The 18,327-nt window shown below is 41.9% G+C and overlaps 1 protein-coding gene and 1 long non-coding RNA gene across 2 annotated transcripts in view; one reads left to right on the top strand and one right to left on the bottom strand.

The window, feature by feature from the left end:
* The window catches only part of ARSK (arylsulfatase family member K), a 194,188-nt gene that overhangs the window by 140,939 nt on the left and 34,922 nt on the right, over positions 1–18,327 (bottom strand). Inside the window, exon 4 of the mRNA XM_077289375.1 lies at positions 3,171–3,453. Coding sequence (XP_077145490.1) covers positions 3,171–3,453 — 283 coding nt within the window. The remainder of the gene's footprint in view (positions 1–3,170; positions 3,454–18,327) is intronic.
* Positions 1–18,327, top strand: part of LOC143807623 (uncharacterized) — an 85,188-nt gene that overhangs the window by 34,866 nt on the left and 31,995 nt on the right. Inside the window, exon 3 of the long non-coding RNA XR_013221773.1 lies at positions 18,178–18,292. This is a non-coding gene — a long non-coding RNA (uncharacterized LOC143807623). The remainder of the gene's footprint in view (positions 1–18,177; positions 18,293–18,327) is intronic.

The following is an 18,327-nucleotide window of genomic DNA, read 5'->3' as shown; positions in this document are numbered from 1 at the left end:
TTGATAAAGATGACCCCTTGTCATTTCCTCTGTTACAGGATCTCCCGCTTAGGTCACTGAGCCCTGAACTAACTGAGGAGTCACTATTTCTACTTCTTCCATCTGGCCACCTTTGGTTCCCTCTCTGTTGTTGATCTCTCCTATTGTCTTTCTTCGAAGAGCAGCTCTTCCCTTTATCTCTATATCCTCTGTTAGCTTCAGCTTGAGGACTTCCAGTCTTTAGAGAACCTCTTCGTCTCTCTATACCACGAGTTGAAGGTGGTGGCAATCTGTTTGCCAGTTCCTGCAGCTCTATATTGATCTGCTCCCTCTCACGTCTTAGCTGCTCTATCTCATGGTCCTGCTCTCTTTTGGTCAGCACATGTCGCACCATCATCTCTTTAATTCGATTTTCAGATGGGGTCTCTTGCCCACCCACACTCTGCCTCTTCAGAGTTCCACCTGTTTCTGCATCCACCTCAATGGTGTCTCCTGGGCTCTCTGTCTGTTTACTTCTAGGTACCTCTTGACTCTTGATAACTTCATCATGCTGAGCCACTTTACCCTTTCCGGGAATTGCATTTGTGGGTCTACTACAGGTCTGTTCTAACCCCAGCCCATCACCAACTACCTCAGCGCTAGGGTTTGTCAGAGATAAAGTAACCCCCTCATCAGGGACGATAACGTGATCTGCACGTGACCCCGTCTTTCCACGGCCCCACGACGAGATGAAGATGTGTCATTTTTACTTGGCTCTCCCTTACTGCACTCTTTTCCCCTTGCGTTTGAGTCAAAGTCTGAATAGGAGTCACCCCCTCTCACCCTGTCTTCCTGGAACAACAAGTCCCCACTTAAACAGGTGTCAGACCCACACTTTCTTTCGGTCACCCATAACTCTGGACTACTTACATTAGGTGGCGTTACTTCCTTTTTACACATTCCATTAACAGGAATACCCACAGCCTGCTGCTGTAGTGGGGCTTCAATATGACCATTCTGTCTCTCCTCTGAACAACCCCACACTGCGTCAACTTCCCATATGTCTTCAAAGATCACAAAGTCCCGGCCCCTCTCAAAGGGGTAGAACAAGTCTGGTGTTATACCGCCATCTTGGCACTTTACATTTTTGGACATATCAATGATCACTCTGTCCACAGTATAGTCCACAGTAACCCCATGGATGCAGCGAACCTTGACCTTTTTCTCGGTTAGACAGAGAACAAGAGGAGTTCCCGTCAGAGTCACCTGACTCTTTGAGTCCAGCAGTCCAGATACTCCTTCACGGTGTAACATAACAGTACACACCTGCGGGCTGTCAAATGGGAAGTCTATGCCGCACTCGGAATACACAAAACAAACACTGCTGTTCCCCAGACATGTCTAATGAGGTAACTAGTGCCGCCCCTTTTGAAAGCCCCACCCCTTTTTGGGTCACTATCCCCTTTTTGGACTCCTCCCCTTTTAGGGCCACCACCCCTTTGTGGGCTATTTTCTCCTTTAGGGCCACCACCCCCTTTAGGGACTCCACCCCCTTTTGGGCAACTACCCCCTTTTGGGACGCCGCCCCTTTTTTGGGATGCCCGGCCCCTTTTTGGCCAACCATAATTATTTGGGTCACCGCTGTTTTTGGGACTTCACCCCCTTTAGGGACACCACCCCACTCTTGGGTACACCCCGTGGACTTCCCCACAGTACTCTCAAGCACCAACAGTTCCACAGTATATATCTCTTTAGGTCGGCACTGGCCCTTTAAGAGTCTGCACGACCTAAATCAGCAATGTCTTTTTTTTTCTTTTTCTTTTTGCTACAACTGCACCTACACTTCACAAGGCTCTGCACCGCAGACTTCATGGACCCGCCGATCCACAGCAAACTTCGTAACCCCGCCGAGTTACCGCCAGACGCCTTCAGTCTTCGTGGCCCCGCCAAGCCACAGCAAGTTGATCAGAGAAGGAAAAAAGAAATACATGGACTCGCCGGTCCACAGCAAGCACCTGCACACGTGCTTTATGGAAAAAAAAAACACTCTCACTGACCCCGGTCAGCACAGCACAGACTTCTGTCTGTTACACACCCGGCTTTACAGCCCAAACACAGTTTCTCACTGATCCCGGTCAGTATCACATGGACTCCTGTCCGTTACCTGTTGGTGCCGGCCACACAGGTTCCTGGAACCCTCTTCTCCTCGAAGGTGTCCCACAAAAAACAGTTCTCACTGACCCCGGTCAGAATAACACAGACTCCTGTCTGTTACCTGCCGGCCACACAGGTTCCCGGATCCCTCTTCTCCTCAGAGGTATCCCATAAACAACAGTTCTTATAGACCCTGGTCAGTATTTACTCACGGTTGACAAGACCGTCCACTCTTCTGGCTCAGACCAGCCAGCGCTGCAACATGTGCTCCTTGGATCGTTGCCCGCATTCGAAACACCAATTGTAGGGGTTGTACTTGCTCAGGTGCGGCGGGTGACACTCAGGAGACACGTTCCATTAAAAGTTCCCAGGGTTTATTGCTCCATAAAACACATAGCAACATGAACAACAGGTAAACAGTCTTACATCATTTGTAAAGCGCTGCGGAATATGTTGGCGCTATATAAATAAAATTATTATTATTATTATTACATCAGACAGATGAATCCTCAATGTCCATAGTAGAGCTCCGCTCTCTCTCAGACCTGTAGGCACACAGGCTGTGCTATGTTCAGCACACAGGCTCTCCAGCCTGAATATGGTCTCTGTGTGCTGTTCAGGACGTCTGTCCCCACTTGGAACTGTCCAACACACAGGCCACTCTGCAGTGTCCAGGCAGGATACATGGAAGTCTGTCCACACTTGCAGACTCCCAAACACTCACCCTCATGTGCTAAACACACCTCCTTTACATAGGTGTAACCACACCCAGGTACCTGTCATATGGCCAGTCAGGTGAGCGTGACATCAACACAGGTCCTTAAACACAAAACCATCTTAGGTGTTCAGACACGCCTCTTTGGGTGGGTTTGTAGGTGACTGGACCCACCCATCTCTCCAATCACCTGGAAGCCTTCCCAATGGAAACAAATCCCTCAGCAGTAGATCTGCTTGAGCAAAACATACCTAGGCTTCCATCACAGGGCCACCCACCTCTGCGATACATACCGCCCATTAATCACATGCCACAATATCCATTGAATGATGAAAAAACTTACTTTTTGAAGCCAGTAGGGGGAAGTTAAAAAAGTTGATGAGCCAAAATTCTCTCCCATGTTTACAGTAGGATATGGATGAGGCAAGTTTAAGCCCAAGTACAGAAAGAATGGTTGTGAAGAGTTTGCTGCCTGTCTTTTTAACCAACTGGTGGCTAGATCTGCATTTTTCCAGTCTTCTTCCATTATGCGAGTTTGAGTCTTATTGGCAATAAGAGAAGCCATGGGTCTACCTTCTTGTCTGAGGAGAAATGGCACATCCCTGGTCCAGGCTTCCACACGATTACTGAAAGTAGAGAGAATTGGTATTATACACTGCCTCCGTTGTAAAATGTGATTCCTATATCTGTTATGAATAGTTGTGATCTCTGAATAGTAGTTAAACCACAGGACCAATCACTAAATTACACTGCTATTATACTACTCTATTATCAAATCTACATTTTGTAAAAAAAAAAAAAGTAATTTTAATTAAAAGCAAATAGGACACTAACGGTCACTGTGCCAAAAGTCTTACTTTAGAGGATATTGTTCTATTTAGCTTTGATACCTAGGTACTAAGCTACAAAAATGTTATTAGACCTGATGAACTGTACAAAAAAATAAGGGTGAATATACTATAAAAATCTGAAAAGGTGCCTTTACAGCAAGATGCAACAAAACGCCAGGACTTTATTTATGATGTGTTTTAGACACTTTCTATGCTTTGTTGGGGTTTAAGTTTGCTTGGAAGGGATTTGACTTTGCAGAAAGAAACAACATTGCCCCCAAATAAATATGCCAAAATATTTGTTCAATTTTTTTTACACAAAAGAAGCCCACTAATAGATGGTGCTAAGTTAGGCTAGAGAGACTAATGAGGCATGAGATTTATCAAGCATGAACCCCTATGATTTATCTGGTTCACGTTAAGACTGACTAGTCTAAGGCCCTGAATTATCAACTTAGTTTGTCTCTGTTTTCTGGTGATCTTTGTGTCAAATTCATGAAAATGGTGCCAAAAAATATGTATTTTTTTTATTTATTTTTTTTAATTTCTAATTTTTTTTTTTAATTAGACAGATTGGCCCCTATGAATCTATGACAAATGTTCCACATGAAGCCTCAAGTCACCAAAGAATAAAATACCAACCAAGTATAGTATCGTGTTATAACACTTCCTGTGCTCCAAAATGGCCTAATGATTTCATCATAAAACCTAAAGGTCAAAATTTATCTATCCTTCCAATTAATGCAATCATCTGTATGACCCCTTGAGATAATGACCGTCTTCTTGTTTGTATGGAGTCCATCATTTGTGCAGTGGTCTAACAAGTACCGTAATCTATATCATTTGATTGCCTTGAATAAAATCCACAGGACTTTGAAAAAGGTTGAAAGCTTTGTGTTCAGATATCATTTGAGTTACTTTTTATAATAACTATGCTTTTAGCTATGCTTTTAAGCTGTAATTTTCGAAAGGAACATAAAGTTTGTGCATTTGAACTGACTGATGCATCTTGCATTGTGCATCTTGTCTCGACAAGGATGACTGTACCTACATTACAGAAAAATAAACCTGTCCTGTGTGTCAGGTCAGAAATGCCAACTTGATTTTTTATTTATTTTCTGGACTAGGGAAATTCAGACCGACAACATTTCTTTCAGACACATTGGAAAACTATAATAAATTAAGATTTTAGCATTGATATAACAGAGCTCCAGTGGTGCAATCGGCTAGTATGTGGTACTTATAGAGCAGTACAGTACAAAGCATTGCCAAGGTTGTGAGTTTAAGCCTCGCCTAAAGCATAATATTTTATGGGCAGAATGGTAGCTCAGAGGTCATCACTGTAGCCTTGTTTGGGTGCTGGGTTCAAATACTGCTAAGAACAGAATCATCACGCCCCTGAAGAAGCAAGACGAAACACGTGTAGAGTTGATGGACACTGGACCTGGTGCGTACATGTTACCTGTGCATTTTTCCACTAAAAAGGTTATTTCTAAGATCATTAGCATAGCCTGTATGCAAACTTTCATCTAGCAGCAACAATATTATGTCTTACGTGTCACATGCATGATAAGCAGGCCTATTTTCTGTGTCCCTCTTTTATCACGCATCTTTGCTTTTTACATTTTCTTTATATATTGTGGTAGATCAGCTCAATCGGTTGCACACGGAGGTAGACAGCGGAACACAGTCTCTTTAAGACTCTCACTGGTTTATTAGCAGTGCTTCGTAAGCCAGTGCAGAGTTCTCAAAATAAAACAAGGCCTTCCTGGCTTAAGGAAAAACAAAGCAAAACATACAGCACAGTCTGTGTGGTTGCGGGGATCCGCACTGTTATGACCCCAATGGCAGAGGGTCTCAAAAGTACATACCAAGTCTGCAAACACAAAAAACCAGCTCATAGGGCAGTGGTAACTGGGCTGACCATATATCTAATCCTAGCACCACAAATAGCAGCAGCCGGGGAACGTGCCTACGTTGGTTCTAGACGTCTCGCGCTAGCCGGAGAACTAACTAACCCTAGAAGGGAAAAGATAGACCTTTCTTGCCTCCAGAGAAAAGACCCCAAAAGTTGGATACAAGCCCCCAACAAATAATAACGGTGAGGTAAGGAGAAAAGACAAACGTAAGAATGAACTAGATATTTAGCAAAGAGAGGCCCACTGACTAATAGCAGAATATAGTAAGATGACTTATACGGTCAGCAAAAACCCTATCAAAATTTCCACGCTGGAAATTCAAGAACCCCCGAACCGTCTAACGGCCCGGGGGGAGAACACCAGCCCCCTAGAGCTTCCAGCAAAATCAGGAATCACATTTAGTACAAGCTGGACAAAAAATAAGAGCAAAGCAAATAGCCAAAAAACAAGAAAGCAGGACTTAGCTTAATTTTGCAAGATCCAGGACCAGCAGACAGGAGCAAACAGAAAGGAACTGATTACAACGATGCCAGGCACTGGACTGAGAATCCAGGAAGTTTATATAGCAACACCCCTGGACTAACGACCCAGGTGGGTGCCAAACTGAGGAAAGACAATCCCAGAGTCATATCACTAGTGACCACAAGAGGGAGCCAAAAAGGTCTAATTCACAACACCGCACACTCAGGAAAAACCAACATATACAGGTTCAGCTTCCTTGTTAGGACATCTAGCACTGGATTTCCACTCTTTAGGCCTACCGAACACTGAATGCCTCTAGAGGCTAACTATTTAAACCCCAGACCACACCCTGGGGTGGAGATAAGGTGGACAACCTCCTACCCGCTCGATGGTTGTCCACAAAAACCCAGCCCTTAAAATGGCCAATTAACCCCTCTCAACACATCGTGTGCTGGAGCAAACTTCTGGGTTTCAATTCACTAAAGCCAATAGCCTCAGAGAAACGTATCCTCCCTCTAGCACCTTGCCAGTGACTTTGTCACAATATATATAGAAAATTATACATTTTAATGGATTCTAAATGTTCATTCCTTTTTCCTTAAATTATACACTCCCTGACAGAAGTTATGTCGCTTATCCATGTTATGTAAATAAAAGCTTATAACCGGACATTAAATTCATCCATTGGTTGTATAAATTATTCTTTTGAAAGCTGAAACCCTACGAAATGTTGTTTAGGTTAAGAAAATAAAATGGCATCAATGCAGAAATATTGATCAGTTAATGGACACAGAATGGTCAGATTTTGGCAAGACAAAAGTTTTGTTGCCCACAGAAAATAATGTGATATTCAAACAAATAATTGACTTAAAATACAAATATATGTTGCATAACATTGGTGAATGAAGTTGTGGTGCTACTAGAGTCATATTTAATATTTTGTGTGACTTCCATGAGCTTGAAGGACTGCATCCATGCGGTTCAACAATGATTCATACAATTTATTAATGAAGTCATCGGGAATAGCAAAGAATGCAGTCTTACATGCCTCCCAGAGTTCATCTAGATTCTTTGGTTTTGTCTTCCAAGCTTCCTCTTTCATCCTACCCCAAACATGCTCAATGATGTTCATGTCTGGTGACTGGGCTGGCCAGTCCTTGAGCACCTTGATCTTTTTTGCCTGGAGGAACCTTGTTGTAGAGATTAATGTATGAGATGGAGCACCATCCTGCTGCAGAATTTGACCCCTTTTATGATTTGGAATATAAGATGTAGCTAATACTTCTTGATATTTTAGGCTATTGATATTGCCTTCCACCTTGCAAATGTTTTGCACACCCCCATACTGAATATAACCCCAGACCACAATCTTACCACCACCAAATTTAACTGTTTTCTGGGTGTATTTTGGATCCATATGGGCTCCAGTAGGTTTCCTGCAGTATTTGCAGCAGCTGTGGTGTAATTCTACTGAGGATTCATCAGAGAAATCCACCTTCTGCCACTTTTCCAGCATCCGTCTGTTTAGCAGGCTGTGGGACTTTGCAAATGCCACACGTTTTTTTTTTGCCTTTTGTTTAGTGCTGGCTTCTGGGCACTGATTCGAGTGCCATGGAGGCCATTTTGAGACAGAATCCTACAAACTGTTCTAGTTGACACAGGGACTTGAGGTGACCAGGTCTGTTGGAGCTCTGCTGCAGTGGAAGAGGGGATTGCTTTGGATTTTCTAACCAACAAACATTCCTCCTGAGCAGTTGTCTTGCGGGGTCTGGGCTTGTCAAACACATCTCCAGTCTCTTCAAATATTGTTTTTCTCTTTTTTAATTCTTTGTACTTGACGCAGAGACACATTAAAGGTGCCAGCCACCTCTGCAGTGGATCTGGTCTTCAGCCTCTTGATAATCCAGTCTTTGGTCACAGGGTGGATTTTTGGCATGTTGTCAGAGCTCAAGTTGCAGTTCAAGTGAAGGTCTGGGGTGCTGGCTTTCTTTTCGTACATACACACTAATTGACCGATCATTTACTGAGCACAGGTGAGGATGTAAACTAGCATTGGGTACATTATATGACCAGACGACAAAACTTTTGTCTTGCCAAAATCTGACCATTCTATGTCCATTAACTGATCAATATTTCTGCATTGATGCCAATTTACTTTCTTAACCTAAACCACATTTTTTAGGGTTTCAGCTTTCAAAATAATAATTTATACAACCAATGGATTAATTTAACGTCAGGTTATAAGCTTTTATTTACATAACATGGATAAGCGACATAACTTCTGTCAGGGAGTGTAGATATGTGTACGCGGTCTTGGGCAATTGGGTTTATTCAAGGATAACATCTGCAAGAAGTTTGTATGTACTCTCCATATTAGTTTTTTTCCTAGATTAACACTATAATATTTAATTAACAGCCTTCAGCTTGATCTTGAGTCTTTTTGACCCATGGCGACTTGATGGATGAACGCTCTGTACGAAGATCGATCTAGTGCAAAACCTAGGTAGGTCCACCAGGGTCTTCCCACTGTTATCTTGATTGTATCAAGCCAACGGGTTGATGGTCTGCCTTTTTGCCTTGTTACTTCTTTTCTTCAGAACATGATGTCCTTCTCCAGTGATTACTCTTTTCGCATGATGTGTCAAAAGTAAACAAGTTGTAGCTTGGTGATCCTTGCTTTGAGTGACATATATGGCTTTATTTGTTCGAAAATTGATTTGATTGACCTTCTTGCCATCCATGGTCTTGATGACATTCTTCTCCAGCCCGACATTTCAAGGAGTTGATTTTTCTACAGTCTTGTTTCTTTATCGTCCATGTATCGCATTTATATGTTACTACAGGTAAGACCAGACTATGTACGAGCCGTGTCTTCGTCACCAGTTAAATGCTCCTCGATTGGAAGACCTTGTCCAGTGACTTCATTGTTGATAGACCATAGCTATCCTATTGACTTCCGGTGTCATAGCTACATCTTGAGTGATCATTTATCTGGGTAGGCTGAAGTCCTTTACAACTTCCCATTCATCGTCATCCATCTCAAATGTGTCCTGGTCATTCTTGGCAGTAGTCAATATCTTTGTGTTCTTTGTATTAAGTAGCAGTCCCATGTTCAAGCCTACCATCTTGACACTCCTTAATAAGTTCTTCATTCCATCTACACTTGTTGTCAAAGTTGTTTTGTCTGCGTGCATAAGATTGTTGATGATTCGTCCGGCAATTTTAATTCCTTCTTTTTAAGGAAGTCCAACCTTATTGAATATAGCTTCTGCATACAAATTGCAGAGAAACTGTGAAAGGACGCATCCTTATCGGACACCTCATAGTTAGCAAGGCCAAAAAAAGACATTTGTCCATCCAGTTCAGCTTATATTCCATCAGAATAAATCCCCAGATCTACATCCTTCTAAAGAACCTAATAACTGTAAGATACAATAGAAAGACATCCAGGCCTCTCTTGAACCCCTCAACTGAGTTTGCCATCACCACCTCCTCAGGAAAGGAATTCCAGATTCTCACTGCCGTAACAGTAAAGAATCCTCTTTTATGTTGGTGGAAAAACCTTTTCTCTTCCAGACGCAGAGAATGCCCCCTTGTGACAGTCACCTTCCTTGGTATAAACAGATCCTCGGAGAGATATTTGTATTGTCCCCTTATATACTTATACATGGTTGTTAGATCGCCTGTTATGATCCTAGTGGCAAGGATCGCAGGTCGGACTAGCTAAGTAACTGAACAGAAGACTAGCTCTGGGGAGGTGGTAACTAGATTGACCGCAACCTGATCCTATCCGCAAACAACTATAGGTAGCCGTGGAACGTTACCTGAAAATCCTAGACGTCTCTTCACGGCCTGAGAAACTGACTATTCCTGGAGGGAAAGAAAGTCCTCTCTTGCCTCAGTGGAATGACCCCAAAGATATAGATATAACAAATATTAACGGTGAGTTAAGGGGAAAGCACAAACACAGAGATGAAATTAGATTTAGCAAATGAGGCCCGCTAATACTAGATAGCAGAAAATAGGAAGGGAACTGTGCGGTCAATAAAAAAACCCTATTCAAAATATCCACGCAGAGATTGCTCGAGCCCCCGCACCAACTAACGGTGCGGGGGAAGCAACTCCGTACCCCAGAGCTTACCAGCAACAAGAAATCACATATTAGCAAGCTGGACTAGACTCATCATACACAGAAATCATATTGCAGGCAGATGAGCAAAAAATATTCAAACAGAACTTAGCTTATCCTGAAGAGGCAGAAAACGAGATAATCAGGAGTAATCAGAATAGCACTGAATACATTGACAGCCGGCAACAAGTGGAAGTGAAGCAGGGCTAAATAGGAGCCTCCCTGGTGAATAACGAGGCAGCTGATCCAGCCAGACCCGCAGGATAATAAACCAAACCACCAGGGGGAGCCAAAAAACCAAAGTCACACAATACCATCTGTGACCACAAGAGGGAGCCTGAAAACGGAGTTCACAACAATCGCCCCTCTGTTGTCTTTTTTCTAGACTAAATAATTCTAATTTTGCTAATCTCTCTGGGTATTGTAGTTTCCCCATCCCCTTTATTAATTTTGTTGCCATCCTTTGTACTCGCTTTAGTTCCATTATATCCTTCCTGAGCACCGGTGCCCAAAACTGTACACAGTACTCCATGTGCGGTCTAACCAGGGGTTTCTACAGAGGCAGTATAATGCTCTCATCACGTGTATCCAGACCTCTTTTAATGCACCCCATGATCCTGTTTGCCCTGGCAGCCGCTGCCTGGCACTGGCTGCTCCAGCTAAGTTTATCATTAACTAGGATCCCCAAGTCCTTCTCCATGTCAGATTTAACCAGTGGTTTCCCATTCAGTGTGTAATGGTAATATTAATTCCTTCTTCCCATGTGTATAACATATTAACATAGTAACATAGTTATTAACCCCGTTACCCCCAAGGGTGGTTTGCACGTTAATGACCGGGCCACTTTTTACAATTCTGACCACTGTCCCTTTATGAGGTTATAACTCTGGAACGCTTCAACGGATCCCGGTGGTTCAGACAATGTTTTCTCGTGACATATTGTACTTCATGATAGTGGTAAAATTTCTTTCATATTAACTGCGTTTATTTGTGAAAAAACGGAAATTTGGCGAAAATTTCGCAATTTTCCAACTTTGAATTTTTATGCAATTAAATCACAGAGATATGTCACACAAAATACTTAATAAGTAACATTTCCCACATGTCTACTTTACATCAGCACAATTTTGGAACAAAAATTTTTTTTTGTTAGGGAGTTATAAGGGTTAAAAGTTGACCAGCAATTTCTCATTTTTGCAAAACCATTTTTTTATTTAGGGACCACATCTCATTTGAAGTCATTTTGAGGGGTCTATATGATAGAAAATAACCATGAGTGACACCATTCTAAAAACTGCACCCCTCCAGGTGCTCAAAATCACATTCAAGAAGTTTATTAACCCTTCAGATTTTTCACAGGAATTTTTGAAATGTTTACATAAAAACGAACATTTAACTTTTTTTCACAAAAAAATTACTTCAGCTCCAATTTGTTATATTTTACCAAGGGTAACAGGAGAAAATGGACCCCAAAAGTTGTTGTACAATTTGTCCTGAGTAAGCTGATACCCTATATGTGGGGGTAAACCACTGTTTGGGCGCATGGCAGAGCTCGGAATCGAAGGAGCGCCATTTGACTTTTCAATGCAAAATTGACTGGAATTGAGATGGGACGCCATGTTGCGTTTGGAGAGCCGCTGATGTGCCTAAACATTGAAAACCCCCACAAGTGACACCATTTTGGAAAGTAGACCCCCTAAGGAACTTATTTAGATGTGTGGTGAGCACTTTGACCCATAAAGTGATTCACAGAAGTTTATAATGCAGAGCCATAAAAATAAAAAATCATATTTTTTCACAAAAATGATCTTTTTTACCCCATTTTATTTTCCCAAGGGTAAGAGAAGAAATTGGACCCCAAAAGTTGTTGAACAAATTGTCCTGAGTACGCCGATACCCCCTTATGTGGGGGTAAACCACTGTTTGGGCGCATGGCAGAGCTCGGAAGAGAAGGAGCGCCATTTGACTTTTCAATGCAAAATTGACAGGAATTGAGATGGGATGCCATGTTGCGTTTGGAGAGCCACTGATGTGCCTAAACATTGAAACCCCCCACAAGTGACACCATTTTGGAAAGTAGACCCCCTAAGGAAATCATTTAGATGTGTTGTGAGAGCTTTAAACCCCCAAGTGTTTCACTACAGTTTATAACGCAGAGCAGAGAAAAAAAAAAAATTCCCACAAAAATTATTTTTTAGCCCCCAGTTTTGTATTTTCCCAAGGGTAACAGAAGAAATTGGACCCCAAAAGTTGTTGTCCAATTTGCCCTGAGTACGCTGATACCCCATATGTGGGGGGAACCACCGTTTGGGCGCATGGGAGAGCTCGGAAGGGAAGGAGCGCCATTTGGAATGCAGACTTAGATGGAATGGTCTGCAGGCGTCACATTGCGTTTGCAGAGCCCCTAATGTACCTAAACAGTAGAAACCTCCCACAAGTGACCCCATATTGGAAACTAGACCCCCCAAGGAACTTATCTAGATGTGTTGTGAGAACTTTGAACCCCCAAGTGTTTCACTACAGTTTATAACGCAGAGCCGTGAAAATAAAAAAATTTTGTTTCCCACAAAAATTATTTTTTAGCCCCTAGTTTTGTATTTTCCCAAGGGTAACAGGAGAAATTGGACCCCAAAAGTTGTTGTCCAATGTGTCCTTAGTATGCTGATACCCCATATGTTGGGGTAAACCGCAGTTTGGGCACACGGGAGAGATCGGAAGGGAAGGAGCACTGTTTTACTTTTTCAACGCAGAATTGGCTGGAATTGAGATCGGACGCCATGTCTCTGATGTGCCTAAACAGTGGAAACCCCCCAATTATAACTGAAACCCTAATCCAAACACACCCCTAACCCTAATCTCAACGGTAACCCTAACCACACCCTTAACCCTAATCCCAACCCTATTCTCAACAAGTAAATGTAATCCAAACCCTAACCCTAACTTTAGCCCCAACCTTAACTTTAGCCCCAACCCTAACTGTAGCCCCAACCCTAACCCTAATGGAAAATGGAAATAAATACATTTTTTTTTAATTTTTTTATTTTTCCCTAACTAAGGGGGTGATGAAGGGGGGTTTGATTTACTATTTATAGAGGGTTTTTTAGCGGATTTTTATGATTGGCAGCCGTCACACACTAAAAGACGCTTTTTACTGCAAAAAATTGTTTTTGCGTTACCACATTTTGAGAGCTATAATTTTTCCATATTTTGGTCCACAGAGTCATGTGAGGTCTTGTTTTTTGCGGGACGAGTTGACGTTTTTATTGGTAACATTTTCGAGCACGTGAAACTTTTGATCGCTTTTTATTCCGATTTTTGTGAGGCAGAATGACCAAAAACCAGCTATTAATGAATTTCTTTTGGAGGGGGCGTTTATACCGTTCCGTGTTTGGTAAAATGGATAAAGCAGTTTTATTCTTCGGGTCAGTACGATTACAGCGATACCTCATTTATATCATTTTTTTATGTTTTGGCGCTTTTATAAGAAAAACTATTTTATAGAAAAAAGAATTATTTTTGCATCCCTTTATTCTGAGGACTATAACTTTTTTATTTTTTTGCTGATGATGCTGTATGGCAGCTCGTTTTTTGCGGGACAAGATGATGTTTTCATCGGTACCATGGTTATTTATATCCGTCTTTTTGATCGCGTGTTATTCCACTTTTTGTTCGGCGGTATGATAATAAAGCGTTGTTTTTTGTCTTGGTTTTTTTTTTTCTTATGGTGTTCACTTAAGGGGTTAACTAGTGGGACAGTTTTATAGGTCTGGTCGTTACGGACGTGGCGATACTAAATATGTGTACTTTTCTTTTTACTTAGATAAAGGAATGTATTTATTGGAACAATTTTTTTTGTCATTATTATTTATTTATGAATTTTTATTTATTTATTTATTTATTTATTTATTTTTACACATGTAAAATTTTTTTTTTTACTTTGCCCCAGGGGGGAACATCACAGTAAAGTGACAGATCGCTGATCTGACACTTTGCTGAGCACTGTGTCAGATCAGCGATCTGACATGCACAGCAGGGAGGCTTAGGCTGGTAAGCCACCTCCCTGCAGGACCCGGATGCAGCTCCATGGCCATTTTGGATCCGGGCCTACAGGGAAGAGGAGGTAAGAGACCCTCGGAGCAACGCGATCACATCGCGTTGCTCCAAGGGTCTCAGGGAAGCATGCAGGGATCCCCCTCCCTGCGCGATGCTTCCCTATACCGCTGGAACACTGCAATCATGTTTGATCGCAGTGTGCCGGGGTTAATGTGCCGGGGGCGGTCCGTGACCGCTCCTGGCACATAGTGCCGGATGTCAGCTGCAATAGTCAGCTGACACTCGGCCGCGCTCACCCCGTGAGCGCGGCTGATCGCTCCGGACGTACTATTCCATCCTTGGGAAGAAGGGCCTACCCCACATAGACGGAATAGTACATCCAATGGTAGAAAGGGGTTAAGGTTGAAGGAAGTCCATCTAATTCAATCCATAGCCTAACCTAACATGCCCTAACATGTTGATCCAGAGGAAGGCAAAAAAAAAACAATGTGGCAAAGAGTAAGCTCCACAGTGGGGAAAAAAATTAAACAGTTATTCTCATTGAGATAATCCAGAATAACATCCCTCAGAAACCCTTCAGATATTTTACCAACTCTCCTTTGAACCATGTTCCATTCGGACTGTTGCTTCATGGCCAATGGAAAGGTTCCTAATGAGGCTGATCAGATGGTTCCGCGCACCCAAAAGTTAATTTATTTCAGTTCTTCAATACAAAAAGTGAAACTCATATTATATAGAGTCATTATAGAGAGATCTATTTCAAGTGTTTATTTCTGTTACTGTTGATGATTATGGCTTACACCCAATGAAAACCCAAAAGTCATTATCTCAGTAAATTAGAGTAATTAACAAAAACAAACCCTGCAAAGGCTTCCTAAGGCCATGTTCACACGTTGCGGTTTTTACCGCGGATCCACAGCGTTTTGACTCTGCGGATCTGCAGAAGTTTTCAATGCGGTCTACAGTACCATGTAAACCTATGGAAAACCAAACGCAGCGTTGTTTTTTCCGCAGCATGTCAATTCTTTGTGCGGAACTGCAGCGCTTCTGCACCCATTGACTTGCATTGAGTCGGGCACTTCCGCAGCAAAACCACAGATGTAAAAAAGATCTGCGGTTTAGCTGAGGAAACACTGCAGCTCGGGATGGGTGAAGAGTGTGGGTGGAGTGTGGGCGGTGACTGTGTGCGTGTGTGTGTGCGGGGTCTGCGAGCTCTCCGTGCCGGGTCTGCGGGCCGTCCGGGTGGTCTGTGGCCCATCCGGGTGGTCTGCGGCCCATCCGGGTGGTCTGCGGCCCGTCCGGGGGGTCTGCGGCCTGTCCGGGTGTGTGTGGCACTGTGTGTGTGTACACATGTGTGTTTGTGCATGTGTGTGCGCAGGCATCGTCCAATGGGACTACAAGTCCCATCTGGCTATGCCTGCTACAGTGACAGTGATTGACACATTAGCCAATGATGGGACAGTAGTAGTCCCATCATCCGGCTAATGTGTTGAATGTATAAAAAAACACATACAACATACATACAACATATTACATACATGCATACTACATACATACATGCATACTACATACATACAACATACATACTACATACATACATACAACATACACACTACATACATACAACATACTACATACATACTACATACATACAACATATTACATACATGCATACTACATACATACATGCATACTACATACATACTACCAACATACTACATACATACAACATACTACATGCATACTACATACATACAACATACTACATACATACTACATGCAACATACATACAACATGCAACATACATACAACATACTACATACACACAACATACTACATACATGCAACATACATACTACATACATGCAACATACATACAACATACATACATACAACATGCAACATACTACATACATGCAACACACACACAACAAACTACATACATGCAACATACATACAACATGCAACATACTACATATATACAACATACTACATACACACAACATACTACATACATGCAACATACTACATACATGCAACATACATGCAACATACATACAACATGCAGCATACTACATACATACAACATACTACATACTACATACATACAACATACTACATACATACTACATACATACACCATGCAACATACAGTACATACAACATGCAACATACTACATACATGCAACATATATACAACATGCAACATACTACATACATGCAACATACATACAACAAACTACATACATGCAACATACTACATATATACAACATACTACATACATGCAACATACATACAACATATTAGATACATGCAACATACATACAACATGCAACATACTACATACATACAACATACTACATACATACTACATGCATACAACATACTACATGCATACAACATACTACATACTACATACATACAACATACTACATACATACAACATACATACAACATACTACATACATACAGCATACAACATGCAACATACTACATACATACAACATACTACATACATACAACATGCTACATACATGCAACATACAAACTACATACTACATATATGCAACATGCATACAATATACTACATACATGCAAAATACATACAACATGCAACATACTACATACATACAACATACTACATACATAAAACATACAACAAACTACATACATGCAACATACATACAACATGCAACATACTACATATATACAACATACTAGAAAAAGGAGTACCAAAGGAGCATAGAGGTAGTGAAAAAATTAGCAATTTTATTAATTTAACAAGCATAAAGTGCATAGTAAGTTAATACATAGTATGGTGAAAAAGGATGGTTAAAAGGAAGGTGAGTATCCACCGGTGCAAACTGCCACTAGTTATATCATGCATTGAATCAGAGAAGGAAAGCAACCATCAGTATACAATAAAGATCAGCCCGTGGGTAAAAGAATATCCCACAGCCTCAGATAATAGTACAACCATGAGTGGTTTAAAATGAGGGATATCTTAAATAAACACTGGCCGGTCTTGTTGACTGAGCCATCACTAGCCTCCGCTCTGGGTGATTTCCCGTCAATGACTGCCAGAAGATCCCCAAATCTGGGTAACCTTCTAGTTCGCAGTCACTATGTTCCACCAATCGTTAACCCATTTAGTTCTAGGGGCCCACTTTTGAGCTCCTTCAAATGTGGTAATTGCCTCGCATGTACCAACATGTTGCGGACCTCGTCATTTAAGTCATCTGATGGGTCTAGGGAATATGACATTAGACAACATATTACATGTAGTACATCTAACGTCATATATTACGCCACATGCGGATGCTCTCTGATATATGTGGGACTCACATCTAGAGAACTCCAGGTGCGCGTCCGTGAACACGTCAGGGACATCCTCGTGGCGCGTAAGGTGACTGATGCCTCTGACCTGAAGACACTTCCCCGACATTTTAAACAGTTTCATAATTGTGAGGCTGGGACTCTTCAGGTCAGGGGCATAGAAAGTATCCATCTGGGAGGCAGGGGTGGCAACTATAAAAGGGTTTTGGCGCAACGTGAGGCTGCCTGGATTGTGCACCTTGATACTATGACTCCCAATGGACTCAACGAGTCCCTCAGCTTCTCCTCCTTTTTATGAATTCAGGAATTATGATATACTTTGTCTTGAGACCTTGTAAATGTCTTTTCTATATAAGGATAAACTTTGATGATTTTTGGCTCCTGGTGTACCTTTCTTGTGCTCACCCAATTATGGCTCCTGGTGTGTGAGTCCTTTGTTTGGATTCTTCCTTGTTGTTTTTAAATTGTTTTGTATATATTAATATAATTTTTCTTATGTTATTTTTAGTTTTATATTCTTCTCTTACATCTTGCTCTGACCTTCAGGACATCGTACAAGAGCGGACTATTTTTAATATTGGAAAAATGGTAATTACTTACCGGTAATTTGATTTTCCAGATCCATGACGGCACCTAACGTGAGAGATGGTCCCAGCCCCCCAGGAACAGGAAACCTGCATAGGAGATAAAAGATGGGGGGGCCACCTCCTCAGTTTGTTGACAGAGTATGTAAGGTAACCACTTTGTTAGTTCATGCTTAATGTAATAT

The sequence above is a fragment of the Ranitomeya variabilis genome, chromosome 1 (genome assembly GCF_051348905.1).
Source record: "Ranitomeya variabilis isolate aRanVar5 chromosome 1, aRanVar5.hap1, whole genome shotgun sequence".
Classification (NCBI taxonomy): Eukaryota; Metazoa; Chordata; class Amphibia; order Anura; family Dendrobatidae; genus Ranitomeya; species Ranitomeya variabilis.
The sequence above is the reverse complement of the archived record's forward strand: the minus strand, read 5'-3'. Positions and strand labels throughout refer to the sequence as shown.